Here is a 26,468-nt window from a genome sequence, read left to right on the forward strand (position 1 = left end):
GACCTGGACAAACAAGCTCAAAGCCAAGTGGTTGGTCTAGTTGGGGGACTAATAAAGTTCATACAAACGAACTACCGCCTTGAACAACACATAAAACAAAACATGTAGCTCGGTGAAAAGCTTCCCTTAACTGGGGCTCGTGAAATAGGGGTCCTGTACGTAAAGAATTTCAATCTCCATCAGGAAAGAAGAAAGAGTTGCCTTCCAATTCCTGGAAGTCCAGTCAAAATGATGACTCTGGTAAGGAATGGGGGGTTGACAGATAACTAAACTTGGGGGACTGGACAAACAAGCTCAAAGCCAAGTGGTTGGTCCAGTTGGGGAACTAAATTTAAAACCCAATTGGTTTTACTTGATTTACTTGTGAAAATCACTATTTACAATTAATTATACACAAACAGATTGTTTTCTGCGCCTTTTTCAAGAAATTGACGATTCTCTTATAATAGAATAGCAATCAACGCAAGGCCAAAAATGTAAGAAACTTGACTTGTATCCAAATGACAACAAATAATTCAAATAGTCATACTTTTCAATGAAATACACGAACGTTTGGTCATAACAACGAATGATGCATAGCTAAATGAAACACAACATTGCCTACACAAGCTTCATTTTTTATTACAGTCTCAATTCAGAAAGTCACATGGCAACAGTGAATTCACTGATTTACCTTACAGTGAGCATGCCATATTTTGTCCGTATATGGAGATGGATTGTCAAGTCACGTGACTTGGTGCACATGCTTTGGTTTTCTCCATTTTTTGCTCGATTTTTTTATTATAGTGACAACTCCTTTCTTATTAATATATGTGGGATTCTCAATTCAGAAAGCCACATGGCAACAGTGAATTCATTGATTTACCTTACAGTGAGCATGCCCTTATTTTTTCGGTATATGCAGATTGATTGTCATGTCATGTGACTTGGTGCATAGACTTTGGTTTTCTCGATTTTTTTATTACAGTGACAACTCAACACCAATTTGATAGATGTGAGATTCTCAATTCATAAAGTCACATAGCAACAGTGAATTCACTGATTTACCTTACAGTGAGCATGCCCTTATTTTCTCGGTATATGCAGATGGATTGTCAAGTCATGTGACTTGGTGCACAGGCTTTGGTTTTCTTGATTTTTTGCTCGATTTTTTTATTACAGTGACAACTCATCTCTTATTGATATATGTGGGATTCTCAATTCATAAAGTCACATGGCAACAATGAATTCACAGATTTACCTTACAGTGAGCATGCCCTTATTTTGTCGGTATATGCAGATGGACTGTCAAGTCATGTGACTTGGTGCACAGGCTTTGGTTTTATCGATATTTTGCTATTTTTTTATTACAGTGATTCTCAATTCAGAAAGTTACATGCCAACAGTGAATTAACTTATTTACCTTACAGTAAGCATGACCTTACTTTGTTGGTATATGCAAATGGATTGTCAAGTCACGTGACTTGGTACACAGTATTTCCTTTTCTCTGTTTTTTCATTCTACAGACAACTCATACCTTGTTCGTAGATGTGGAATTGTCATGCAGGGACATCTTTCTAAAGCTGTTCATAACCAACTATATAAACGACTAAAGGTGAAGACACAACCTTATAACTCATTTCGCCCTACGAAATTATCATTCGTTTGTTTTAAAAAATTAGCATGGCTACATGGTTCATGGGAGGGAGTGGGAATTGCAGAGGTGGTAGGAACTTGCAAAGGGGTGACAGTTTACGATGAGGAGGGGGAAGAGGAAGGGGAAGTGGCAATGCTGAAGATGAAACACTATTTACTTTGTTAGATGCCTCTTGTGCTTATCGTGATAGGTTTGGGAAGCGGCATTTTGTCATGCCCAAGTACTATCGAGATCCATGTGGTTTGGTGGAGGAACCATCAGATAATCAAACAGGATATGGTTTAGCAAACGCTAGACTTCTAAAGTGGCCCGCACTATTTATAGAGCGAGTGCAAATGGAAAAATTATGTCGGGAAAATCGATTGAAGGTGCCAAAAGCACGTTCTGTTGAGATCCAAAAGGAAGATCTTGATAATGTTGATCGACTATGTGAAAGACTACAACGTGAGATTTCTCAAATGCGCCATAGGTTAGCCCGCGATATGCAGCTATACATAGTTAAGAAGGATGCCCAGAAGAACAGAACAGAACCAAATGATGCGGCTATCAAGGGTATCATGGAGGATCCTGAGCTTGTCTCTAACGCTGAGTTTTCGGATTATTCAGACTCTGAGCCACCTACCGATTTAAGCGCGAATTAGGTGTTAATGCCTACACTTCGGCAATATTAGGTCATGCATTAATATGTAATGTCTGTGTTAGAGTAAGTGTTTCCGTAATGAGTTTGTCAAATTGTCTGGCTAATATTTGTCTGTCTAATTGTTATGTTTATGTATGTATTGTGTGTTCAGTTCATGGTGTTCAGAATGTATTGTTGTCGGAGACTTATGTCTGTACTACCTATGTATTTTTGTGAGAGACTTATGTGTTTTTTCCTCAAGGTTTTATGAATTACATTATCACCTTCTAACCCAAAACAAAGACAACAGAAGAAAAAAAAAATTATTTAAATGCAAACAGCTTTAGTAAAGCCAAAACAAATTTCTGAATAACACATTCTAACCCAAAACAAAGACAAGAGAAAAAAATAAAAAATAAAAAACTTTACATGAAAACGGCTTTAGTAAAGCGAAAAGAAATTTATGAATTACATTATCACTTTCTAACCCAAAACAAAGACAAAAGAAAAAATATATATATTTAAATGAAAACGGCTTTATTAAAGCCCAAACAAATTACTGAATAACACCTTCTAATCCAAAACAAAGAGAAAATAAAAAAAAAAAAATTTACATCAAAACGGTTTTACTAAAGCTCAAAAAATTTATGAATTACATTATTACCTTCTAATCCAAAACAAACACAAGAAAAAACAAAATAAATTTACTTTAGTCAAGCAAAAAAAAAATGCTGAATTACACATTCTAACCCAAAATAAAGACAAAAGAAAAGAAAAAAAAAATTAGCATGAGAACAGTTTTAGGAAAACAATTTTAACCCAAAAAATTATTCTGAAATACATTATCACCAAAACAATGACAACAGAAAAAAAAAAAAAAACCGAAAAAGAAAAATTTCTTCTTTAGAGTTCAGTTAAACTGAAACTAAAATTTTTTTTTGCCAAAAAGCGTGGTTCAGAACCGCGCTTTTAGAAGAAAAAAATTTTAAGCTAAAAGCGTGGTTCATAACCATGATTTCAGAAGAATTTTTTTTTTGGATAAAAGCGTGGTTCAGAATAACGATTTCAGAAGAAAAATTTTGTTGGATAAAAGCGTGGTTCAGAAAAGCGATTTCAGAAGAAATTTTTTTTTGGATAAAAGGCTAAAAGCGTGGTTCATAACCAAAACAATCAAACGTCCCCTTATACAAAAAACTTCACTTTTCGGGCCACTCAAGCCTCAAGAATTCGAGCTACGGCACATTTATAGTGTAAATTACAAGTTTTATAGTATGATTATATTAAAATTTAAAAACAAATTCAAATAATACTCAATTATATATATATATATATATATATATATATATATTTTGATTTTTTATTTAAAAAATATGTAAAAAAATAGAGAGTTGATATGATTTTAAAAAAATAAAAAGTACCTTGTTTTAGGGGATGCCAAATTGTCCCTTAACTTCTTATAAAATCATCTCCAATCCTTTTATCAAAATTTTCATCTAATTTGATTTTAAATGTAAGTAAAAAGTTTGATTCGATATGAATTATTCCAATCATTTCATCAAAATTTTCATCTAATTTGATTTTAAATTTAAGTAAAAAGTTTGATTTGATATGAATTACTCAAATCCTTTCATCAAATTTGCATCAAAATCTTTTAAAAAATTAGTTCTCATCCCAAATTTCACTTTTTATCAATTTTGGTAAAAATAATCTTGCTCTAATCCTTTATCTTTTAACAATTTAATCAAACTTAAATGAAAAAAAGACTAGTTAAAAATTTGATGAAATATTTGGTTCATCCTTGATTTGATAAAAAAAAAATTTCCCCCTTAATTTAATAAAAAGGATTATACCTCATTTTTATCAAATTTAATTTTGATAAATAATTTGATGAAAGATTGGAGATATTCTAAATAATTCGTTAGTTAAATTTTATGAGAGGTTAATATAATTTACTACGCACAATGTTCTCTTTTTAAATTACTTACTAAGTATTGTAAATTTTACATAATGACGTTAATTTTCTTTTTATTGAAATCAATATGATCAAAAGAGGGTTTTCATTAGGAGAATCTTTTTTAAAATCCTTGATATTAAAATTTTATAAAATAGAGAATATACAATATTTTCATAGTAGTTGGAGTCCTTCAACATTTTCATAAAGAAATTTCAATTTTTACAGAGAAATTTTATCCAGGGACCTTAGGTAATAATAATAAAAAAAACATATTAGACTTCTCCTCCTACCCAAAATTAAAAAGGGATATTTTAGTAATTTTCCCTTTTCATTATAAAATATACAACAATTTAATCTTTTATTCACACAACAAATAAATTATTGATAAAAAAATGAAGAGACAAATATTCAATGGCTTTTTAAAGTGACTCGATCTTGATATTTTATCATTTGATGTTTTATTAATTTTAATATGTATAATATATTTTATATGAAGACTTGGATGCTGCACAACAACCACTGCAAATAAGAAGTTACTTGCTTTTATTTTCACTCACACTTTTTATTCTCAATCACACTATAACATCGACAATATCTTCATTCTATTCACAAAACACTTTATCTGCCTACAAAAATGTGTATAATTTTTGTTTACTATTTATATGATCTTTATACTTATTATATTGTTGAAAATTGTAATTTATATAATATGAAGAATTTGCTTTGCCTTTACATGTTTTATAAAAGTTAGTTTCGAAAATATTGTAAACATTTGGATTTTTTTTTTTTTTTTTTTTTGATCGGCATAAACATTTGGAATATGCTAATGCAATTTTTGAAGTAGTTGTATAGATAAATTAATTTTTATTAAACTACATCTAGATATAATGATGAATTTTCTAATCTAGAGCCATGGAATCAAGAAAAATGTTGTGAAATCACCCTTAGGAACCCCTAACTTGCCTTGAATGAGTTTAATAACATGAAATGTTATGAAATGCGGAGTCCATGAATAAAGTGAAATGTGGAATCAAACCACTTTTTGCAGTTTGTTCATGATTCTGATTTAAAAGTTTCAGAACTCAGTTTGGAGTACACAGGAGAGAGAAATGTGGAATCAAACCACTTTTTGCAGTTTGTTCAAGATTCTGATTCAAAAGTTTCAGAATTCAGTTTGGTGTACACAGGGGAGAGAGAGAGAGAGAGAGAGAGAGAGAGAGAGGGAGAGAGGGAGAGAGGAAACTGAATCACTGATTATGTTACTGATAAAATAGCCAAAAAAAACAGTAATCTTCTGATGCCCTCACAAGAAAAAAACAGTGAACCCCGACAACATTGATCCCACTTGAAGACAGAAATACAAGAATGTAAAGACTAGAAAGCCAAAAGAAATTCAACACAAGCATTTACTCCTCGTAGTATCCAGGATCAGGATCATTATCACCGTCATCATCACCATCAGATCTGGTAGTTGTAGTCGTCGTAGTAGTAGTAAGGTAGGACCGAAGGATGCGCTCGTACTTTTCAGGGCTATCGTACAGTGTAGGAGTAGTGATAATTGCACATTCCAACCAATCTTCTCGCATCTCCTTCTTCTTTGTCTGCCTCTGGAAGAACATTCCCCATTCATATAAGAGACGCTTCAGACGAACACTCTTCCTTCCACTAAACACAAACTTAATGACGTCCTGTGCTAGCCGAGTTATGTCCTCACCCTCGATGATGTAAATATACTGAAGCAAAAAAAGACAATGTTAAAAATGTGTACTCACTTAAGAAAAAATGGAGGGGCTTCCAGGTGATTAAGACCTGGAAATTCTGCCATTCATCTTATGTAGATATCTATAATCATCTAATCAAACTTATACGAGAAAATTCATCAATCTTTTCACTCCACATCTATAGCTAGGAGCAACTGATAAAAGGACAGTAGAAAATTTTGACTGGCAAAGAAAGCTGCATGCTTTGCCAACTTAACACTCTGTTTCAACAGTGGCCCTGGTGGGGGTGTGGTGTTGGTGTTGGTGTTGGTGTTGGTGGCGGTGGACCGGTGGTAGGGTGGTGGAGATGATGGTGGTTGTGTTAATGTGGTGGCATTGGTAAGAATTTAGTTCTGAAAATGTTTTCCACCTATTTTCTGCTCAAATAAACTTGTTATTCTCAACTATGGAAAACGTTATCCATTGACTATTGTTTTCTATAGTACCAAATGCTAGAAAATGTGAAAAACATTTCCCTAAAAATATTTTCTGGCCAAACAAACAGAGCTTAACAGTTAAAGGAGAATATTTTTTGTCAAATGAGAACTTCAGTTTGTCCTAGCGCGGACATTGAACTTGCAAAAGATGCTTTTTTGTAATTATATTGTCGGTCGGTCGATCGATCGATTGAGAGAGTTTTCAGAGTAATTACCAGAAACACAAAACCAATAGTTGCTAAGGTCACTTGCAGTACTTCATCCACGATCCCAGCAAAGCCTTCATCCTCTGGCTCACCAAAATCACCACTGCCACTGCCGCCGCCGCCGCCACCACCAGGACGATTTCCACCATTACTACCTCCATCATCATAGAATTCTTGCTTTTCCATCTGCTGCTTTAATATATCCTCTACAGACTGTTCCTTCTTAAACCTTCCCATAGCTTTCTCCAGAGCTTCCCATGGAGAAGCCTGATAGCAATTTGAAGTCAATTAAAATGGAATATTTTTTTTGTAGAGAAATAAGTAATTGAAGACTTGGACCAAGATCCAAAAAACAATTTTCAAAAGTTCATAACCATCAATATTCCATAGTATTACTTCACTGATCAGACATTCTCAAAAGCAAATGTGAAGTCAGGGAAGGCTGTTTAGATACAGCCACTACGATCACAAAGTAATAATACGTAAAAAGGCATGCTTTTGATAGATATCACCCAAATATAAGTTATAGGTTGTATTTACTTAGTCAAGAAAATCTATTAACTCAACTCCCTATCAGAAAACTCAAGATGGAGCATAGTGCATGTTCCAAAAACCCATAAGCACCAATTAACAATCTCTGATGGGACATACCACGCCGACAAAAATATGAGTCATGATGAAGCATTTGAATTAAGAAAAACCAAATGGATGCATGATCTTTTAGCAGCAAGACATATAGTTTGCCTTGTTGGGAATAGGATAAGGGGGCAAGGGGGTTTTGACATCTTTTCTTAAAGCAGGAAAAAGAAAGAACTAAAAGATGTGGACAGGTTATAATTTAAGAGTTGGAGAATGAAAGGGGAAGAAAATAACCAGAAAAAGAAAACTATTAGAGCAAGAGAGACACTGAGAAGTGGTTATTACTTTCTTTTTCTTCTTCTTCTTCTTCTTCTTCTTCTTCTTGAGCATATAAACAAGGGAATTTCTAATAGTGGATTATGACAGCATTGGACCAGAAAGAATTCCCAATTGAAGCTGTTCAGACTGCTGGGAGTCACTGCATGCAAGCCAATCTGTGGCCCAAACTCTGGAACACTGGCTATAACACACATTGGATTCCACATGTAAGAGAAGAAGAGAAGAAATTGAAGAAAGAGAGTATTATAAAAATTTCATAGTGTTAAAAATGATGATGTATTATTGATTGATATGAGTTGATTGATTTCTGTATATTACAATTCCTATATATAGAGGAGAAGATGATAGTGGAGTGTATGATAGTGGAGGTGGATGGTAGTGGAGTGTGTGATAGTGGAGGTGGTAGGTGTGGAGAAAGATAGTGGAGGTGGTAGGTGTGGAGAAATTCTAACAGCCCCCCGCAAACTCAAGGAGGATAGAAACTAACCAACTTGAGTTTGAAGAGAGAAACAAAACAAGAAAATACATAATAATAAAAAAAAAGATAGGAGACACTGGATGGTCGTGTCAGACCGTTGGTGAAAGCACTGAAAGGTGGTGTCATAACGTGGTAGAGGACACTGGATGGTGGTGTCATAACGTTGTAGAGGACACTGTATGCTAACCGGAATCAATGTCGGGACAGTTTATAGGGTCATGTCGGACCGTTGTAAAAGCTGACCGGAATCAATGTCGGGACAGTTTATGGGGTCATGTCGGACCGTTGGAGATGCTAACCGGAATCAAATGTCGGGACAGTTTATGGGGTCATGTCGGACCGTTGAAAAAGGCTAACCGGAATCAAATGTCGGGACAGTTTATGGGGTCATGTCGGACCGTTGTAAAAGGCTAACCGGAATCAATGTCGGGACAGTTTATGGGGTCATGTCGGACCGTTGTAAAAGGCTAACCGGAATCAATGTCGGGACAGTTTATGGGGTCATGTCGGACCGTTGGAAAAGTGGCACCCTCAAAAGGTGTGCCCAATGTTGTCAAAAGGCGTGCCATCAAAAGGCGTGCCCAATTCATCAAAAGGTGTGCCGGACATGATGGCGAGGCACGTGGGCGCCTTGGCTTGCGTGCCCGTTTGTCGGCTGGTGGCAAGAGGCGCGCGATGCGCGTGGCTGCCTCGGCTATAAGACGGAGACTGAGGCTGAGGCAGAGAAAAGCTGTGAAAAACCTCTGAAAAAAAAACGTCGGTGTGCTGAGAGAGAGAGTCTGAAAAACTTTTCGTTGTGCTGAGAGAGAGAGTCTGTAACACTCTGTTGCGAGAGATATTCTGTAACACTCTGTTGCCCAGAAAATGGCTTCATCGTCTTCCCGCGGGCTGCTCACCCTCTTTCCCGACCTCAACGAGTCAACGAGAGAGAGAACTGGTGCGGTGGCACTGGAAACTCAACCAAGCGCCCCGGAGTTTACCCCGTTGAACTTTCCAATGCAGTCGGTGGAGCAAAGAATGGCAGTGCAGTCGGATGTGGAGGCCAATCAGTATACTCTGAAGTCATGTGTGGAAACCATGACGGCGGTCACAAATTTGTCGAACCGGCTGCAGAGTAGGACAAATGAGGTGCAGCATTTAAACTCCCAGCTGGCTCTGCTCCAACGCATGTATAAGGATGCGCGAGCAGAGATAAGCGTGCTAAGGGCAGAAAACAAGGAGCTGAAGCGGAAGGCCACCGTGATGTTCCGATTTGGAGGGCCGCCATATGCTGCAGTGGAGGAGCAGGGAGGAGGCAACTTGCTGGGTGGTCTAGGAAGCACGGAGGCAACACCGTCAAGGGCCGTCCAAGACGGAGGCAAGAAGAAGAGATCTGCAGCAGAGTAAAGGAGAAAAATCCCACTGTGGGTGTGGGTATTTTGTTTTTGTTTTTTTTTGTTGTTTTTTTTTTTTGTTGTTTTTTTTGTGTGTAAAATGTGGATCGGGGTTGATCCCGATATGAATAAAATGAGTGTATTGTGCAAATCCGAATGGCGTGAAGGGACAAGACGGAGCAGAAAAATTAAACTGGAATGAATGTTTTTTTTTTTTTTTGTTTTTTTTTTATTATTATAAATAAAATAATAATAATAAATAAAATGAAGTGGGAGAAATCAGTGGAATCAATTAAGGCTAGTATAATATATTGGAGTGGGGAAAAAAATGATGGGAATGTTGAGTATAGAATAAAATAAAAATGGGTATTTGAAAAAGATTAAAAAAAGGGTTTAGAGAAAAGAAATAAAAATAATAGAGTTGAAAGAGGACAAGCCCACGTGGGTGGCCTTCTTTCTTCTTCTTCTTTTCTTTTTTTTTTTTTTTTTTTTAATATAATATAATAAAAAGATATATATATATATATATATAAAATAACAAACGTGGGAGCAATGAGTGCCCCAAGAAGCTTGATAATAAAAGAAAAGAAGGAAAGAATGGTGGGGGACAAAAGTTAAGTTTTATAATAAAAAAAAAGAAAATTTTGGGCGGTGGATGGAAGCAAAACAATAAATAAATAAATAAATAAATAAAAAGAAAAGAAAAGTAGCAGACATTGTGATTCATTGCTAGTTCTGTTCTGCTCAAAAGTTGGTGAGAGTAAACCAATGGGTAAAACCGGTTTTTCGTAGAGCTCTTTGAGGAGGTCTAGATATTCCCCCTCGAACTCTTTGCAGGTGCGGACAGCAATGAAGTCACATCCTTCGACAGTCTTGGCCAGTCTTTGGCCACGCGACATATTATATTTGAAACTGACAGCAATCCAAAGCCCAAAACACCCAAACATATTATATTTGCATTGTTCCGAAAACAGAAAGGCAAGAACAACAAACTTTCTTTCACTTTCTTTCTTTTCTCGGCAGGAAAGAACATTGATTTTCTCTCGGGCATAAATGCCGCAAGATCAGAGAATTGTTAAAGCCGTTGTGGCCACAGCTGCAAGTACTCTACTTGTTGCTGGGATCATATTCTTGATGATCTACAAACTAGCCATGGCTCGACATCGGCAAAGAAATAAATTGAATTCAAGTTTTCGTCGAGAAGAGATAGTGGCAAGTCATCAGGAGTACAGGCAACAAAGGGGAACTCTGAAAGGATTGATTGTTGATGAGAACGGGCTGGATGTGCTTTATGTGAGAAAAGTTGAACGAGGACAACTTACGAGTAGTTTCTCTAGAGTTTGGATTAATCCAATGGAAGAAGAGGAAGAAGAAGAAGAAGATGGCGCAAGTGGCGAAGCCGGACTTGGCGAAGAGGACGGAGGTGAGTTGAATGAGCCAGCTCGACTCGCCGGTGAAGCCGTGGACGACGGCGACTATTCCGATGATTCAGTTATGGGATTCGTGGCAGCGGATGGAAGGTATGTGTAGAGGTCCGGCGGGCGGCCAAGGCGAGGCTGCCGCCCGCCGGTGAAGCAGAATAACTAGGTTGTTAACCTTGCTCTGATACCATGTTAAAAATGATGATGTATTATTGATTGATATGAGTTGATTGATTTCTGTATATTACAATTCCTATATATAGAGGAGAAGATGATAGTGGAGTGTGTGATAGTGGAGGTGGATGGGAGTGGAGTGTGTGATAGTGGAGGTGGTAGGTGTGGAGAAAGATAGTGGAGGTGGTAGGTGTGGAGAAATTCTAACACATAGGTTGGTTGCCGAGAAGAAATGGACAGGAAGGGAAGGCAGAAGATATTGAATTCCTCTTTTCTGTATGCGTACTTTGTGCTATATTTTTTAACTTTTTTTCCAAATCACCTCATTTTGGGAAAAGAGAGTTTTTATGGGCCTGAGGGGACACAGTTACTCTCCAAATCACTACTTCTCTTCTTTTATCTCCTGTCTTCATTGTGATCTAAAGGCTTGGAGTTTGTATCAAAGGTACTTTATAACATCTCATTCAATCATACAATTAATACAACAACAAAAACAATGAATTTCAAGAAGGCCCTTTACCTTATTGGGATTCTCTGACTTCCCTTTGTCACCAAATAAACAAACAGGTGCGCGATACCAGTATGTTGATCCACTAGAGGCCAGCTTTAAGTAAGTCTCGGGGAATCGATTGATGTGGGTTGGAGTAACACATAGCATAGAAGGTACACTACTCGAATGATAAATATTTTTGAAATTGACAGCCAGCTGGCATGCTGTGACTGCAGTGCAGCTCATGTTTCATCAAACAACTCAGTTACCTCATAAGCCACACATAAAGCTTGGAACACCCATAGTTTTCCCTCTTCAGGTATCACTGCACATTAAATTACAATGATGAAACCAATTTAAGATCCAGATGCAAATCACAAAAGTAAACTCACATCCTTTACTATAATTAAAGGCTGGTTTGGCATAGACTACATAATCCATCTTTTTATCTTTTTTCTATCACATCATCTCTCTACTTTTCTGCACATCTTTTCGTAAAAAGACAAAAAGTGCACTTTTTTAGGACACCCCAAACCAACCCTAAAATAACCAGGAAGTTAAAAACTAAACCATGAATTAAACCGTGAGAGGGCATGCTGCTTCAATCAATTTCGACCTAAAGGGAATGGAAATTTATACATGGTGCAATATGGAAACCTGCCCTTAGTTGGGAACTATACAATCTGAAGAACCCCCAAAACAAAACAAAGCATGAAACCACGAAACTTCCATATGTGGTTCATAGCATCGTTTGATAAAAACTGCATTCAAATTTTGATTTTTTTTTTCTCCCCAACTTCAAAGAAAAACCCGAGCAGATTGCCAAAATACATTAAATTTGAGTCTCATGTAGCAAATTGGGATATACTTGGGCACCTATTGGTTAACAAGAGTAAAATAATGAAAATGCCAGTAGAAGGATCAAGACCTCATCACGGAAATAATGAAAATACCAGTATGTTGTGAGCCCACCCAACGGGTGTGCTTAAAATATAAATTTTAATTTTGAATTCAGAACATATTTTCTGTGTTGTTTAAGTGATGAAAGTGTTTTTTATTTTTCCCTTTTGGATGGAGAAATTGACACTTGACGCAAGAGGAGAAAGCTACTTAGCAAAAGGAGGGAAGGAAGTTCATGGACAACAAATAACGTGTTCACTTTTAATAATAGTATAGATTACAACTGCTAGGTGTCTTTAGATTCCAAATCACCCCCTTTAACAAAAAGATAGGTCAATGTCTTCCAGCTAGTAATTAGAGACCAGAGATTCCTAAAGACCAATTCTTAACAAAGCATACCTCATATGGAGTCTTAGGAAACCTAAGAAGTACGGACATGAACAGTAAATACCATTGAACACCATTTATTTGTCATAGTGATCTGAAATGAACTATAAATTTTCATAGAAGGTCACAAAATATCACAAAATTATATGCAGGAGGGACCGGAGGGAGCTTCTATTTCCACACAATGTTTCCTCTCAGTGCAGACATTTTTTTTTTTGGTTGTAAATCAACTTCCGAATAAAACTATTTGGTTTGAAAATCAACTTCCGAACAAAATTATTTGATTCGGCCGTATCTTTGGTTTGAAAGTTGATTTCCGAACAAAACTCGAGCCAAATAGTTTTGTTCAGAAATCAACTTTTGAACCAAAAATTCAGAATTAAATGTGTGAACTGAGATAATGTGGTGTGTGGAAATAGAAGTTCCCGAATCAGTATCTGCAGCTTTATACCAAACTTGCACTTTGAATTTAGCTTGACAATATACCAGAAGAAATGCTGAAATGGCACTCAATTGGCAGACACAATTGAGTTATAATGCAATCTAAACTGGTCATTGAAGACTTGATGAAGGATTTGACCAACTAATCAGCCACAGCCCATTTGGATTGAGAGTTTTGGTGAGCAAAGAAAAGAAATAGAGAGAAAGAACTCCAATAACTTGTTGGATAATTTAGAAGCTGAAGTGGATAGAAATGGTGAGAAAAAGAAGAAGAAAACCTAAACTCATATATTGATTCACACCAAAATTGAAGAGATTTGGTGATAAAGAAAGTTGATTTATAAAAGGTTTTCAAAATCTCTGTTGTTAGAATCGTACGATTCGCGATTCGAATTGTACGATTCGGTTCAATACACATACAAATCGATATGAACTAGTAGAGAGAATCGTAAATGGCAATGAATCGCACTTGTATTGTTGAATCGATCACCGAATCGTAAGAATTGCAGAATCGCACGATTATGGAAATCGCAGGTAAACCTACAACTAGTCGGACCCGAATGGATTTCTTTGATTTATGATGCATTTTTTTTTGCTTTATTTTGCTGGAGAATGGATCGACTAGGTCTTCTAAGACCTTTCGAGTTATTATATAATAATCCCATTCTCTTTTGGTTTGCCTATTAACTCTCAAACGACGAAACCCTAGAAAAAAAATGTTTTTCTCTTTCTCTAGTTACGAAGAAGTAGCTTTTGATGTTGGGTCCTTGCGCCTTCAACTTTAATTAAATCTTGAAGCTTTAACAAACTTTTTTGAGGTGTCGTGCTTGGACTTTGAGCTGCTATTGTTCCACAAACTCCATACGATACTGTTTGTTGTACAAGAACTAAATTGAATAGTTTATAGATTGCCCACTTTGAGCCTTTTTATTACTTTAGTTATTGCTGTCACTGTGCTATTGGTGTTGGAATTTGGAGTTTTTAATTGCTCTCTTTATTAAGATTAAAGAATGGTTAATAATTTATTTATTTATTTATTTTATATATATATATATATATATTTTATATTTTTGTATTTATTAATTTTTTTTTTCTTAGAATCTATCACAAATATTTTACCTTTCAAGTACACACCTAAATTAGGTGCATCCAAAAATTAAAAAATAATAATTAAAATATGAAAAAAAAAATCATTAAAAATAACATAACACAAAACAAAAAACCAAACAGCATTTTCATTAAATATTTCATAGATAAATGTAATATTTAAGTGCGTAGATATGTTTTTTATCTAATTTTTTAAAATGACCGAATCTTTTATGACTCATGATTCGATTCGATTCATGATTCAGTACGAGGACATTTTGATTCACGATTCGAATTCCGATTTGACAACTATGTTCAAAATACATAAATTGGCCATCTAAATACAAAACATTAAAAATAAATTGACCCATGTGGCTTCTTTTATTCATTGATGAGATTTGGTGAAAGAAAATTTTTTGATAAACAAAATTTATTGAAGAAGAGCATGAAGAAGATGCTAAAGAATACAAAAAACCAGAGCCCCCAAAAGGGGAAAACAAACTAGCCAATCACATCATCAATGAAATCTAAAAAGATAAACAAATCAGGATCTACACGCCCTGACACCCAACCACATAAGACTCGCAAAAACCTATCTTCTAACCAGGAAACAAAGCAAGCAACTCTTTGAAAAACACGTCAATTCTGCTCCAACCACAACAACCACATTAGGCACAAAGGGGCCAAAGCCCAAGCCTTGCGATGCCACTTCCCAACTTGGCCCGCACCCCAACTCCAAGGAAGCTCCATCATCCCTTTTTGTTGAACCCACACAACTCCAAAAGAAGAAAAAACAAGCACCTACAAACAGTAAGTTACCAGACACTGAATCAATAAATGGTCCACTGATTTTGCGTCACCATAGCACATACAACACTAATTAACCAAAATGTCCACATGTTGAACCAAATTATCAATCGTAAGGATCCTACCAAAAGCCACCGTTCGCATAAAGAAAGCCACCTCTAAAGGAACACGTATAATCCAAATCTGCCGCTAAGGAAACTTCCCCATCCCACCTCCACATAAAGCTCGATAAAAAGAGGACACCAAAAAAATACCTTTAGAACCCAAACCCCCCAAACCAGAATATCCTCTCCCCTCTTCTCTATATACAACCCATGACGAAAATTCAAAATATCCAACAACTGGCCAAATTCCCAATCCTGGACCTGCTGACGCAGCTTAAGATCCCAAACCACCCCATTCCCATTCCCAACCCCAACCCCAACCCCAACCCCAACCCCACCCCTTCCCTTCCCTTTCCTTCCCTTCCCTACCCTACCCAACCCTACCCAAATAAAGCCACCATAGCATCTGAATCCACAACAAGACAAAAAAACAACGAATACTGAAATTCCAAAGCCATTTCACCACACCACCTGTCCTTCCAAAAGCTCACCCTATTTCCTAAACCCACTTGGAACTGACTATGCTCCAAAACTCCCCCTGACCAAGCCAAATACCCTTCCACAAACCACAACTATGAGACCCATCCACCCTCCTCGAACTCCACTCCCCCGACCAATCCCATACTTCACAGCTATCACCCGACGCCACAACCAATCTCTCTCCCAAGAAAACTGCCATAACAACTTCCCTAACAAAGCAGAATTTACAGTCTACAACCTCCGCACCCCTAAACCCCCCCATCTCCTTTGGACGACAAATTGAATCCCAACTCACTTGGTGATATCTAAACTCACCCTCACCACTACCCCACAAAACGTCCCGCTGCAAATTCTCCAACCAACAAGCTACAAACACCGGAATAACATGCACCAATATGAAATAAGTTGGAATACTCCCCAACACATTCCTAATCAATGTCAATCTCCCACTCTTACATAAATACTACTTCTTTCATCCTGCCAACAGATGTTGAACCCTTTCTAACACGCCAAAGGTTCTGAAAAGCGGTTGCGGTAGCCGTAACGGTGACGGTGGCACGGTTGCGGTTGCGGGGTGTAAAGGCCATAGCGTAACGGTTGCGGTAACCAGAACCGTGAATTTTTTTATTTTTCGCACAATTTGAAAAAAACTTACCAATACGCACATTTTTTTTTCATGATCATATTTATTGGATTTTAAAATAAATATCGATCAATTTTTATAAATTTTTAAGTTTGATCCAATATATTTTATATTTTTAAATCACTATAAACTGAGTTTTTTACATTTTATTTTAATAATTAATGACTTTATATTATACAAAAAATCAATCACTAACTATTATATATAAGACAAACAATGACAAAAGTAAGAGAATAAATAAAAGCCTAAATATATATATATATATATATATATTAATCAAGCCAAATAGATAATGACCACACTTATTATTATTATACTTAGAAAATATGAGAAAGAAGAACTCCGAAAATATGAGAAAGAAGGAATATATTTCTGTTATATTCAAAACTTCTTATTTTACAAGACCAAATGACACTCCTTATATAGGAGATATTACAAACATCATTATAACCCATTATATGCCACTTACATATTATATATTACCACTATCTACCACTATCATATTATATACATGCCACTATCTACCACCAACACCACTATCATATTCTATACATGCCACTATCTACCACCAACACCACTATCATATTCTATACATGCCACTATCTACCACCAACACCACTATCATATGCCACTATCTTATTATATGCATTAACACAAATTTCCAGCACTCCCCCTCAAGCTGGTTTGAAGATATCTTCCATAGCCAGCTTGCTAGTCAGCTTATCAAATTGCTTCTTGTGTAGTCCCTTCGTTAGCACATCAGCTAATTGTTCACCTGTTGGAAGGTAGGTCATACAGATTATGCCAGCATTGATTTTCTCCTTGATGAAATGTTTATCCACTTCTATATGTTTTGTGCGATCATGTAGAACTGGATTATGAGCTATAGATATAGCTGCTTTGTTGTCACAATAGACCTTCATAGGTGTCGGGTGAGAAAGCTTTAATTCTTCAAGAATTCTTTTAATCCACATTACTTCACAGATTCCATGGGCAACAGCTCTGAACTCTGCTTCTGCACTACTTCTAGCTACCACATTCTGTTTTTTACTCCGCCATGTAACTAGGTTCCCACCTACAAAGGAGCAGTATCCGGATGTTGATCTCCTGTCTGTAACACTTCCTGCCCAGTCTGCATCTGTGTATACTTCAACTTGAAGATGTCCATGTTTCTTGAACAGTAAGCCTCTCCCTGGAGTTCCTTTCAAATATCTTAAGATCTTATAAACGGCCTCAAAGTGCTCTGCCCCTGGTGAGTGCATGAACTGACTTACCATGCTGACTGCAAAGGCAATATCAGGCCGCGTATGAGACAAGTAAATCAATTTCCCGACAAGTCGCTGATATTGTTCCCTCTCTTTGACTTCTTCAGCCTTAGCAGCTTGTAACTTCAAGTTAGGCTCGATCGGAGTCTCCACCATCTTACAACCAAGCATACCTGTTTCTCCAAGGAGATCAAGAACATATTTTCTCTGATTAACGAATATACCTTCCTTGGATCTTGCAAATTCCATTCCGAGGAAATACTTGAGGGCTCCCAGATCCTTAATGTGAAATTCTTTTGCGAGTTTCTCTTTGAGGGCTGCTAACTCTGCTTCATCATTACCAGTTAAAATGATGTCATCAACATAAACAATCAAAATTGCAATTTTACTGTTTTTTGAATGTTTATAAAATATTGTGTGATCTGCTTGACTCTGCGAGAAGCCACAACTGATAACTGCCTTCCCAAAGCGTTCAAACCATGCTCTTGGTGATTGTTTGAGTCCGTATAATGACTTGTTCAATCTGCATACTCTGTCGCTTCCAAGTCTCTGCTCAAATCCCGGCGGTAGGCTCATGAACACCTCCTCTTCAAGATCACCATTGAGAAATGCATTTTTAATGTCAAGTTGATGTAGAGGCCAATCTGAATTTACTGCAAGAGATAACAGTACTCTGATGGAATTTATTTTAGCAACAGGAGCAAACGTCTCCTGATAGTCGATCCCATAAGTTTGAGTGAAGCCTTTAGCCACCAGTCTCGCCTTGTATCTCTCAACGCTTCCATCTGCGTTACATTTTATCGTAAACACCCATTTACACCCAACTGTTTTCTTGTCTTTGGGTAGATCAACTATCTCCCAAGTACCACTTCTCCTTAAAGCATTCATCTCCTCCATGACTGCTAATTTCCAATTCGGATCATCCAATGCTTCCTGTATATTCCTTGGAACAAACAAGTGTGAAATCCTAGATGTGAAAGCTCTATGGTTTTTAGACAGTCTTTGATAGGAGAGGTAATTTGCAATAGGATGTTTAATGCAATTTCGGACACCTTTCCTAATTGCTATAGGAACATCAAGGTCGGAAATAGAAGGAATAGGATTACCTAAAATTTCGATGCCAGAACTCGGGTGGACATTCGGGTCATTAGGATGGACATTCGGGTCATTATTCCTCAGATGAAATCGCTTCCTAGTATAAACCTGAAGCTCAGGATTTAGATCATTTTGTAGTACTTCTCCCCCTAAACAAGAATCTTCTTGACTAGGCACCATAGAACTTGGTTCTCCTAAGTGATCATTATCAGACAGATGTGGTTTTTGTGTAGGATAAATGACATTGGGGAGCGGGATAGAAATATCCCAAAAACGGTCTTCTACTCCACTTGTCTCCCCCTGAAGAGAAGTGTTGGGGAAATAGGATTTTGTTTCCACAAATGACACATCCATACTCACATGAAATTTCTTGGTTTGAGGGTCGAAACACTTATACCCCTTTTTGTTTGAGGAATAACCCAAAAAAACACATTGTATAGCACGGGGGTTAAGTTTTGAACGAAATTGACTAGGAACATGAACATAGGCAGTACATCCAAAAACTTTGGCGGGTAAATCAGAAAACAACCTCGTGTCAGGAAAAAAAGTTTTGAGACAATCGAAAGGCGTTTTGTATGTTAACACCTTTGTAGGCATCCTGTTTATCAAATAAGAGGCTGTTAAAATTGCTTCACCCCATAAATATTTAGGAACATGCATGTAAAACATTATAGCACGTGCTACTTCAAGTAGATGTTTATTTTTTCGTTCTGCAATGCCATTTTGTTGAGGGGTATCCCGACATGTAGATTGATGAAAAATTTCCTTTTTTTCCAAAAACTCACCCAACTGCTCATTGAAATATTCTGTTCCATTATCAGAATGTAAAATACCAATTTTGGTTTGAAATTGGTTTTCAATCATATTGTAAAAATTTGTGAATAAATTTTTCACGTCAGATTTTTTATTCATCAAATAAATCCAACATAAGCGGGTATGGTCATCAATAAATGTAACAAACCATCTTTTACCAGAAAGAGTAGTGATTTTAGAAGGGCCCCAAACATCACTATGAATCAAATAAAAAGGTTTGGAAGCCTGGTAAGGTTTTGGCAAATAAGTAGAGCGATGAAATTTTGCAAAAATGCAACTTTCACAATGAAAAGAAGAACAATCAATCCCTTTAAATAATTCTGGAAATAAATGTTTCAGATAAAGAAAACTAGGATGTCCTAGCCTATAGTGCCATAGCATTATTTTTTCTCGAACAGAGATTGAACTAGTACTATTAAAGCTCTGAGCTTTTTTATTACTAACAGGTACTTCATCAAAGTAGTAAAGACCTTCAAGCATCCTAGCACGCCCAATCATCATCCCCGAGTTCTGGTCCTGAAATTCACAATGGGATTCAAAAAATGTAACACGACAATTAGAATCCTTAGATAGTTTACTGACAGACAAAAGGTTACAGGCTAAGTTGGGGACGTGAAGAACAGCATTGAGATTAATTTTCTCAGTTAGTTTAATAAATCCTTTTCCTGCAATAGGTGAAAAACTACCATCGGCTATTCTGATTTTGTCATGACCGGAACAAGGGAAATAGGTACTAAATAAATGGGAAAAACTAGTCATGTGATCGGAAGCACCGGAATCTATGATCCACGGAGAGAAGTTTAGGCAAGAGAAGGCTTTAGGATTTCTACCTGTTTGTGCCAACAAAACACTAGGAGTACCGGATGAGGAGTTGGATTTTATCAGCTTTAAGAGTTGATCAATCTGCTCTTTGTTGAAGGGACCTGAATCGGCTTCATTAGTGGTAGGAAAGCCACGATTCTTCTCTCCTTGTTTGCTGCTTTTCCAGTTGACAGGTTTGCCATGGATCTTCCAACACGTTTCACGTGTATGGCGAGGCTTGTTGCAAAAATCACACCAGACCCGTGGCTTATCATCAAACCTGCGCTGGTAATTTGCAACCTTGTTGGCCGCAGCATCGCTAATTAAAGCAGAAATTTCAATTGATTCACCAGTACCTTTTTTCTTAAGCATGACGCTCCTTCGGCTCTCTTCCCTTCTGACTTCGGCAAATACTTCGCCAATGGATGGGAGAGGAGGTCTGCCAATAATTCTTCCTCGCACTTCATCGAACTCAATGTTGAGGCCGGCAAGAAACTTGTAAATACGGCTGTCTTCCACAGTTTTCTTGTGGTGGTTGCAGTCGTCAACCGATTTCCATTCGTATGTGTTGAAGATGTCAAGATCCTGCCACAACCTTTTCAACGAATTGAAATATTTGGTGACGGAATCATCTCCTTGACGAATCTCTCCCAACTTCAAAGTTAATTCGAAAACTTGAGATTGATTTCCTAGGTCAGAATACATCTGACTAACATTATCCCACAATTCTTGTGCAGTAGGATAGCACATGTAATTAGAGCTTATATCCTCCTCCATGGAATTGACCAACCATGTCATAACCATGGAGTTTTCAGCGTCCCAACTGTCGAACAGCGGATCATTAACAGCAGGAGCCTTCTTGTCACCAGTGATGTAACCGATCTTTCCTTGCCCACGGATATACATCCGGACAGATTGTGACCAGCGGAGAAAATTATCACCATTTAGGCGGATGGTGGTGATTTGGACAGAGTGAGAGTTTGATGTTTTCAACGGAATGGCAGCGGCAGGGGTTGAAGTGGTTTCGGACGTGACTTCCGACATGGCTATGACGGTTTTAGGGCTGCTGTGTTTTTTGTAGCTCTGATACCAACTTAGAAAATATGAGGAAGAAGAACTCCGAAAATATGAGGAAGAAGGAATATATTTCTGTTATATTCAAAACTTCTTATTTTACAAGACCAAATGACACTCCTTATATAGGAGATATTACAAACATCATTATAACCCATTATATGCCACTTACATATTATATATTACCACTATCTACCACTATCATATTATATACATGCCACTATCTACCACCAACACCACTATCATATTCTATACATGCCACTATCTACCACCAACACCACTATCATATTCTATACATGCCACTATCTACCACCAACACCACTATCATATGCCACTATCTTATTATATGCATTAACACAAATTTCCAGCAATTATTATTATTAAACAATATATAGATAAACACACACAAACAAAATGATTGAGTGATAGCAACGGAATAAAATAGTATAGGTCTTACAGTTTCAACAAATCAATAACATGTTCTTCATCTTCCCTCTTCTCTCCCTCTATCTCTTGTTCCTCTATCTTCCCTCTTCTCTCTCTATCTCTCTTCCCCCATTTTCAACTTTTTTTTTTTTTTTTTTTGTGTGTTTTTTCGAAAGAAGCAATTCGGAACCATTACATAACGGTGTGTAACAGGCCGTTACAGCCGTTACAGCACTGTTACGACCGTTATAGTAGTCGCTACGGCCGATACACTTGTGAATCTTAATCACACTGCAAAAGCGGCTGTAACGGGTGACGGTAACTATTACAACCGTTACATAACGGCGTTACGTAACGGTTGCGGCCGCTTTTTAAAACCTTGAACACACCATTCCACACCACCTTAGCCTTAAAGGAAGCCCCCAAAGGACCCCAAATAAGACACAGGCAAAGTTGCCACTTTGCACCCTAAAATAGCCGCTAAAGACTGTAACCAAGTTTTTGAAAAGCGATTGTGGTCGTCGTAACGGTTGTAGTGGCGCGATTGCGGTTGTAGGGTGTAAAGGTCGTAGCGTAACGGCTGTAGTAACTGGAGCCGTGAATTTTTATTTTTTCACATAATTTGAAAAAAATTTACCGATATGCATATTTTTTTTTCTAGTATCACATTTATTAGGGTTTAAAATAGATTTTAATCAAATTTTGTTAGTTTTTAAGTATGATCCAATATATTTCATATTTTTAAATCATTATAAAATGAGTTTTTTACATTTTATTTCAATAGTTAATTATTTTAAGAATAATTGATTTTAAATGTCAACAAAATTATTTTTGACCAATACTTGAACTAACTAAATAAAAAATATTTACAATTATTAAATAAAATGATTATAAAAATAAAAATTGTTCCATAAACAAAAAATATTTTTGAACTAATGATTTTTTTTTAAAAGACATTTTTTTAGACAACACGTTACAGCTAACTAAATAAAATTATTTATAATTAAATATTAAATAAAATGATTATAAAAATAAAAATTGTGCCATAAGTAAAAATTATTTTTGAGCTATTGATTTTTTCAAAGACATTTTTCAGACAACACATCATAGTAACAAATAAAAAATATTTACAATTAAATATTAAATAAAATGATTATAAAAATAAATACAACCATTGTTTATACATTTTTTTATTCTACATGCTAATATAATGAAATAAAAATTAAAAAAAATAAATTATAAAGAAAAAAATCCATACAAGTTTTTTTTTTTTGCTTGGATCACTTGAGTATTCTTTTTTTTTTATATAAGATTTTTTTTTAATTTTTTTTTTAAATTTTTGGGAAAGAAAGCTATTTAGAATTTTATAAAGGTGTGTAACAGACCTTTACGGTACCGCTATGGCCATTATGTAACATCAAAACGGCCGTTACACATGTAAATTTCTGTCACACCATAAAAGCGAATGTAACGGATAGCGCTTACCACCACAACCGTTACATAACGGCTGCAACCATTACATAATGCCGCTTTTTGAAACCTTGACTGTAATTGATCCACTTCCCTAATCGGAATCAACTCCGACTTCGCAAGATTCACCTTCAACTTGGAAACTGCCTCAAAACATAACAAAACACACCGAAAATAACCTAACTGCTATGGCTCTGCCCCACAAAAAATCAAAGCATCAACCATATACAAAAGATGAGAAACAACTAACGGATCAACACTTGCAACACCTACCCGGAAGCCCTCCAACAAACTACCACACACCGCCCTAGACACCAATCTACTAAACGCCTAAATTGCTTTGTAGAAAGTTTTCAAAATACCAAAATTGCCTATCTAAATACAAAACATCAAAAATAAAATGATCATTTATTCATTCAAACCCTATGGTGAAAAACTATAATCATCTCTTTTATTTTCTCACCAGGGTGAGAAATCATTTTTTTTTGTTATGTAGGATTCTTGGACCAGCTTATGCGTATCAGACTAAGTCCCTACAACCTGAACAAACCTTTCGAAACAGGGCTTACACCTTGCGGCCCATGGCCCCAAGGTATGTTTATTGGCTAGGGGATTTGAACCTGAGACCTGGGAAGGAGCAAACCTTAAAGCCCCAGTCATCACCCACTACGCCAACCACCCTCTGGTTGGGTGAGAAATCATATTCTTATCATTCACTACTGTCTCACCTAGTTTACCAAACCGATAAAGTTGTACAAAATTTTCCTCCATATGAAAAAACCTAATTTCGATTTCATTAATAATGAAAAAAGCAAAGAACAAGAACGAAAAAGCAAAACCATGGAAAATCAACTTCTATAAACGAAGCAATATTTTCAACTTCATAAAAAGAGATCGTGAACTGCATACTAGTGTATAACTCTACATAAACAGTACAGCGATAATATAAGAACGCCATTTTTAAGCACTGTAGATAATCAAATGCCCTTTAACAGTGCGTCAATTCAAAGTTCAAATGATAGAACTGCTAATCTATTCGGATTCACACGGAGAGAGAATAGTTACCTGAGACAATTTCCGGCGACGGTGGCAATGGGCGGCGCGTGGCCGGCGAGGCTAAGCAGAGAGACAGAGAGAGAGAGAGAGAGAGAGCTCTGTTGTGAGCTGGGATGAGAGAGGGAAAGAGATAATCAAGGTCAGCCCAATCCTTTTTGGGCCTTTGAATTGAGGCTTTTTACGTTTAAATTTTAATAAATACTTTATGATTTTTTTTTTGTCCATATGTAAAATTATTAATTAAACTTTTTTACAAATCAAAATTTTCAATATGCAAAATTACTAATTCAACCTTCAGCAGTGATTTAGATCCCATCAAATTTCAATCCCACCACCCCCCACACACATGGTGGGTGGTGATTGGAGGAGGAGAAAAAAAAGAAAAGAAAAATAAAAAGAAAAAGTGATCAATCAAAAAAGAAAGGGGGTCAAAGGGGGTGGAAGAAAGAGGGTCCCAATCTTTATTCTTTAACTTTTTAATTAAGTTCTTATAATATATCTTTCTCAATTGATGATGCAACTAATTTATTTAATTTATTTTGTGACAGAGAAAGTAACAAAGGGACAAGAGAGATCAAAAGATAAGGAGATAGGAAATTAGAAGATAGGAAATTAGAAGGTGGAGGAAGGGGAGAAAGGTAGCAGGGAGGGAATGTGGAGTGACAATAAGGGTGGCTAGAGATGGAGATGGGTGGGAGAAGACCTGAAGTTGCTAGTAGTGAGTGGCAGCTAGGGATAGAGTCAGGGTTTAAATGATTGGAGATGGGAATAAAATTGATATTTTATGATAAGGTAAAATTGTAATTAAAAAATGAAGGATTTTTTTTTTTAATTTTTTTATTTTAGAAATTGAAAATTGAGAGTTAGGGTCTAAAAAATTAAGTGGAGGCAAATAGCAAAACTCTCATTTTATCTAAAATCTCTTTAAATGAAATCATAGCAATGCAAATATATTTTTTCAATATTTTTTTTAAAGAAGGCAAACCATTTTAAATGATCTATAACAACAAAATATGCATATATTTTGTAGAAATGCATTGTCTGGCTCAAAAAGAAGAGAGAAATACTGCATTCAAGATAAACTTTCAAATCATAAGTGTGCTTCTATATATTTAATATTTTCACTTCGTATTGAGTTTACAATATCCCTAAAACATAATTTTCATACACTATACTCCTTATATTATATAATCACCCAACACAAATTTATAAGTTCCACATTCTTCACCAATCACATCAGTTCTAGAGCACTACATAACCGTACTACAACACCAAATAATTACTCGTGTACTTCCATATTTAATATTTCTCTAAAACATATTATCCAAGGGATTTTTACGGGCTAGTCTTATTTGCAAGGGTTATTACCCAACAGATTCTTAACAGAGACTCTTTTACCTATAGGTCCTGAATATTTTTGTTTATTACTTTTTTGCCCTCATATTTATACTTAGATCTGTGAGATGAAAAATGAAAAAAAGAAAGAAAAAGAAGCTCTCTATCTCTCTACACATTCCTTCACCAACGACCATCGCCATCTCCACCGTTGCCGACCACCGCCACCTCCAATGTCGTCATTGCTGGCGACCTTAACCGGCATCTTCTTCCACTTTCACCATTGCTTCCACTTCCACCAACGTTTTCGCCTCCACCACCACCGACTTATTTGCCTCTACCTCTACCGTCATTGCCGACCACTGCCGCTTCCACCTCCATAGTCGTCGTCGCCTCCACCTCTAGATCTAGGATCTAGGCTCTTTGCCGCCAGGTTTTCTCTCTCTCTCTTTGTATATTGGGAGAAAATCCCAGTGATAAATCTGTTTAAACCAGTGATAAATTTGTTTAAACTAGTGATAAATTAGTGATAAATTTGTTTAAACCAGTGATAAACCAATGATAAGTTTGTTTTTGTGAATTTATTAATGAAATTTATCACTGTTTAAACTAGTGTTAAGTTTGTTTTTGTGGATTCGTCACTGAAATTTATCACTGTTTAAACCAGTGATAAGTTTGTTTTTGTGAATTTATCACTGAAATTTTTGAGTTACATAATTACATTGTTGAGTCTATGAGTAAAAATGAAAAACACTGTTTGATTTTTTTGGATAGGATCTGCTGGGTAATAAGACCGGTCCATAGGAGCGGCCCGTAAC

At 36.4% G+C, this 26,468-nt stretch overlaps 1 protein-coding gene across 1 annotated transcript; it reads right to left on the reverse strand.

Annotated features, from left to right (window-relative positions):
- Positions 1–5,320: 5,320 nt before the first annotated feature.
- Positions 5,321–24,511, reverse strand: LOC114320152 (uncharacterized). The gene is made up of 4 exons (XM_028267270.2): positions 24,325–24,511; positions 11,498–11,792; positions 6,623–6,880; positions 5,321–5,943 (listed from the first exon to the last, which is right to left on the reverse strand). The coding sequence occupies exons 2-4, from the start codon at positions 11,711–11,713 to the stop codon at positions 5,617–5,619; spliced, it is 801 nt and encodes a 266-aa protein (XP_028123071.2). The 5' UTR covers positions 11,714–11,792; positions 24,325–24,511; the 3' UTR covers positions 5,321–5,616.
- Between the last annotated feature and the right edge of the window lie 1,957 nt (positions 24,512–26,468).

Source organism: Camellia sinensis, chromosome 1 (genome assembly GCF_055761805.1).
Source record: "Camellia sinensis isolate YWXY chromosome 1, ASM5576180v1, whole genome shotgun sequence".
NCBI classification, from domain to species: Eukaryota; Viridiplantae; Streptophyta; class Magnoliopsida; order Ericales; family Theaceae; genus Camellia; species Camellia sinensis.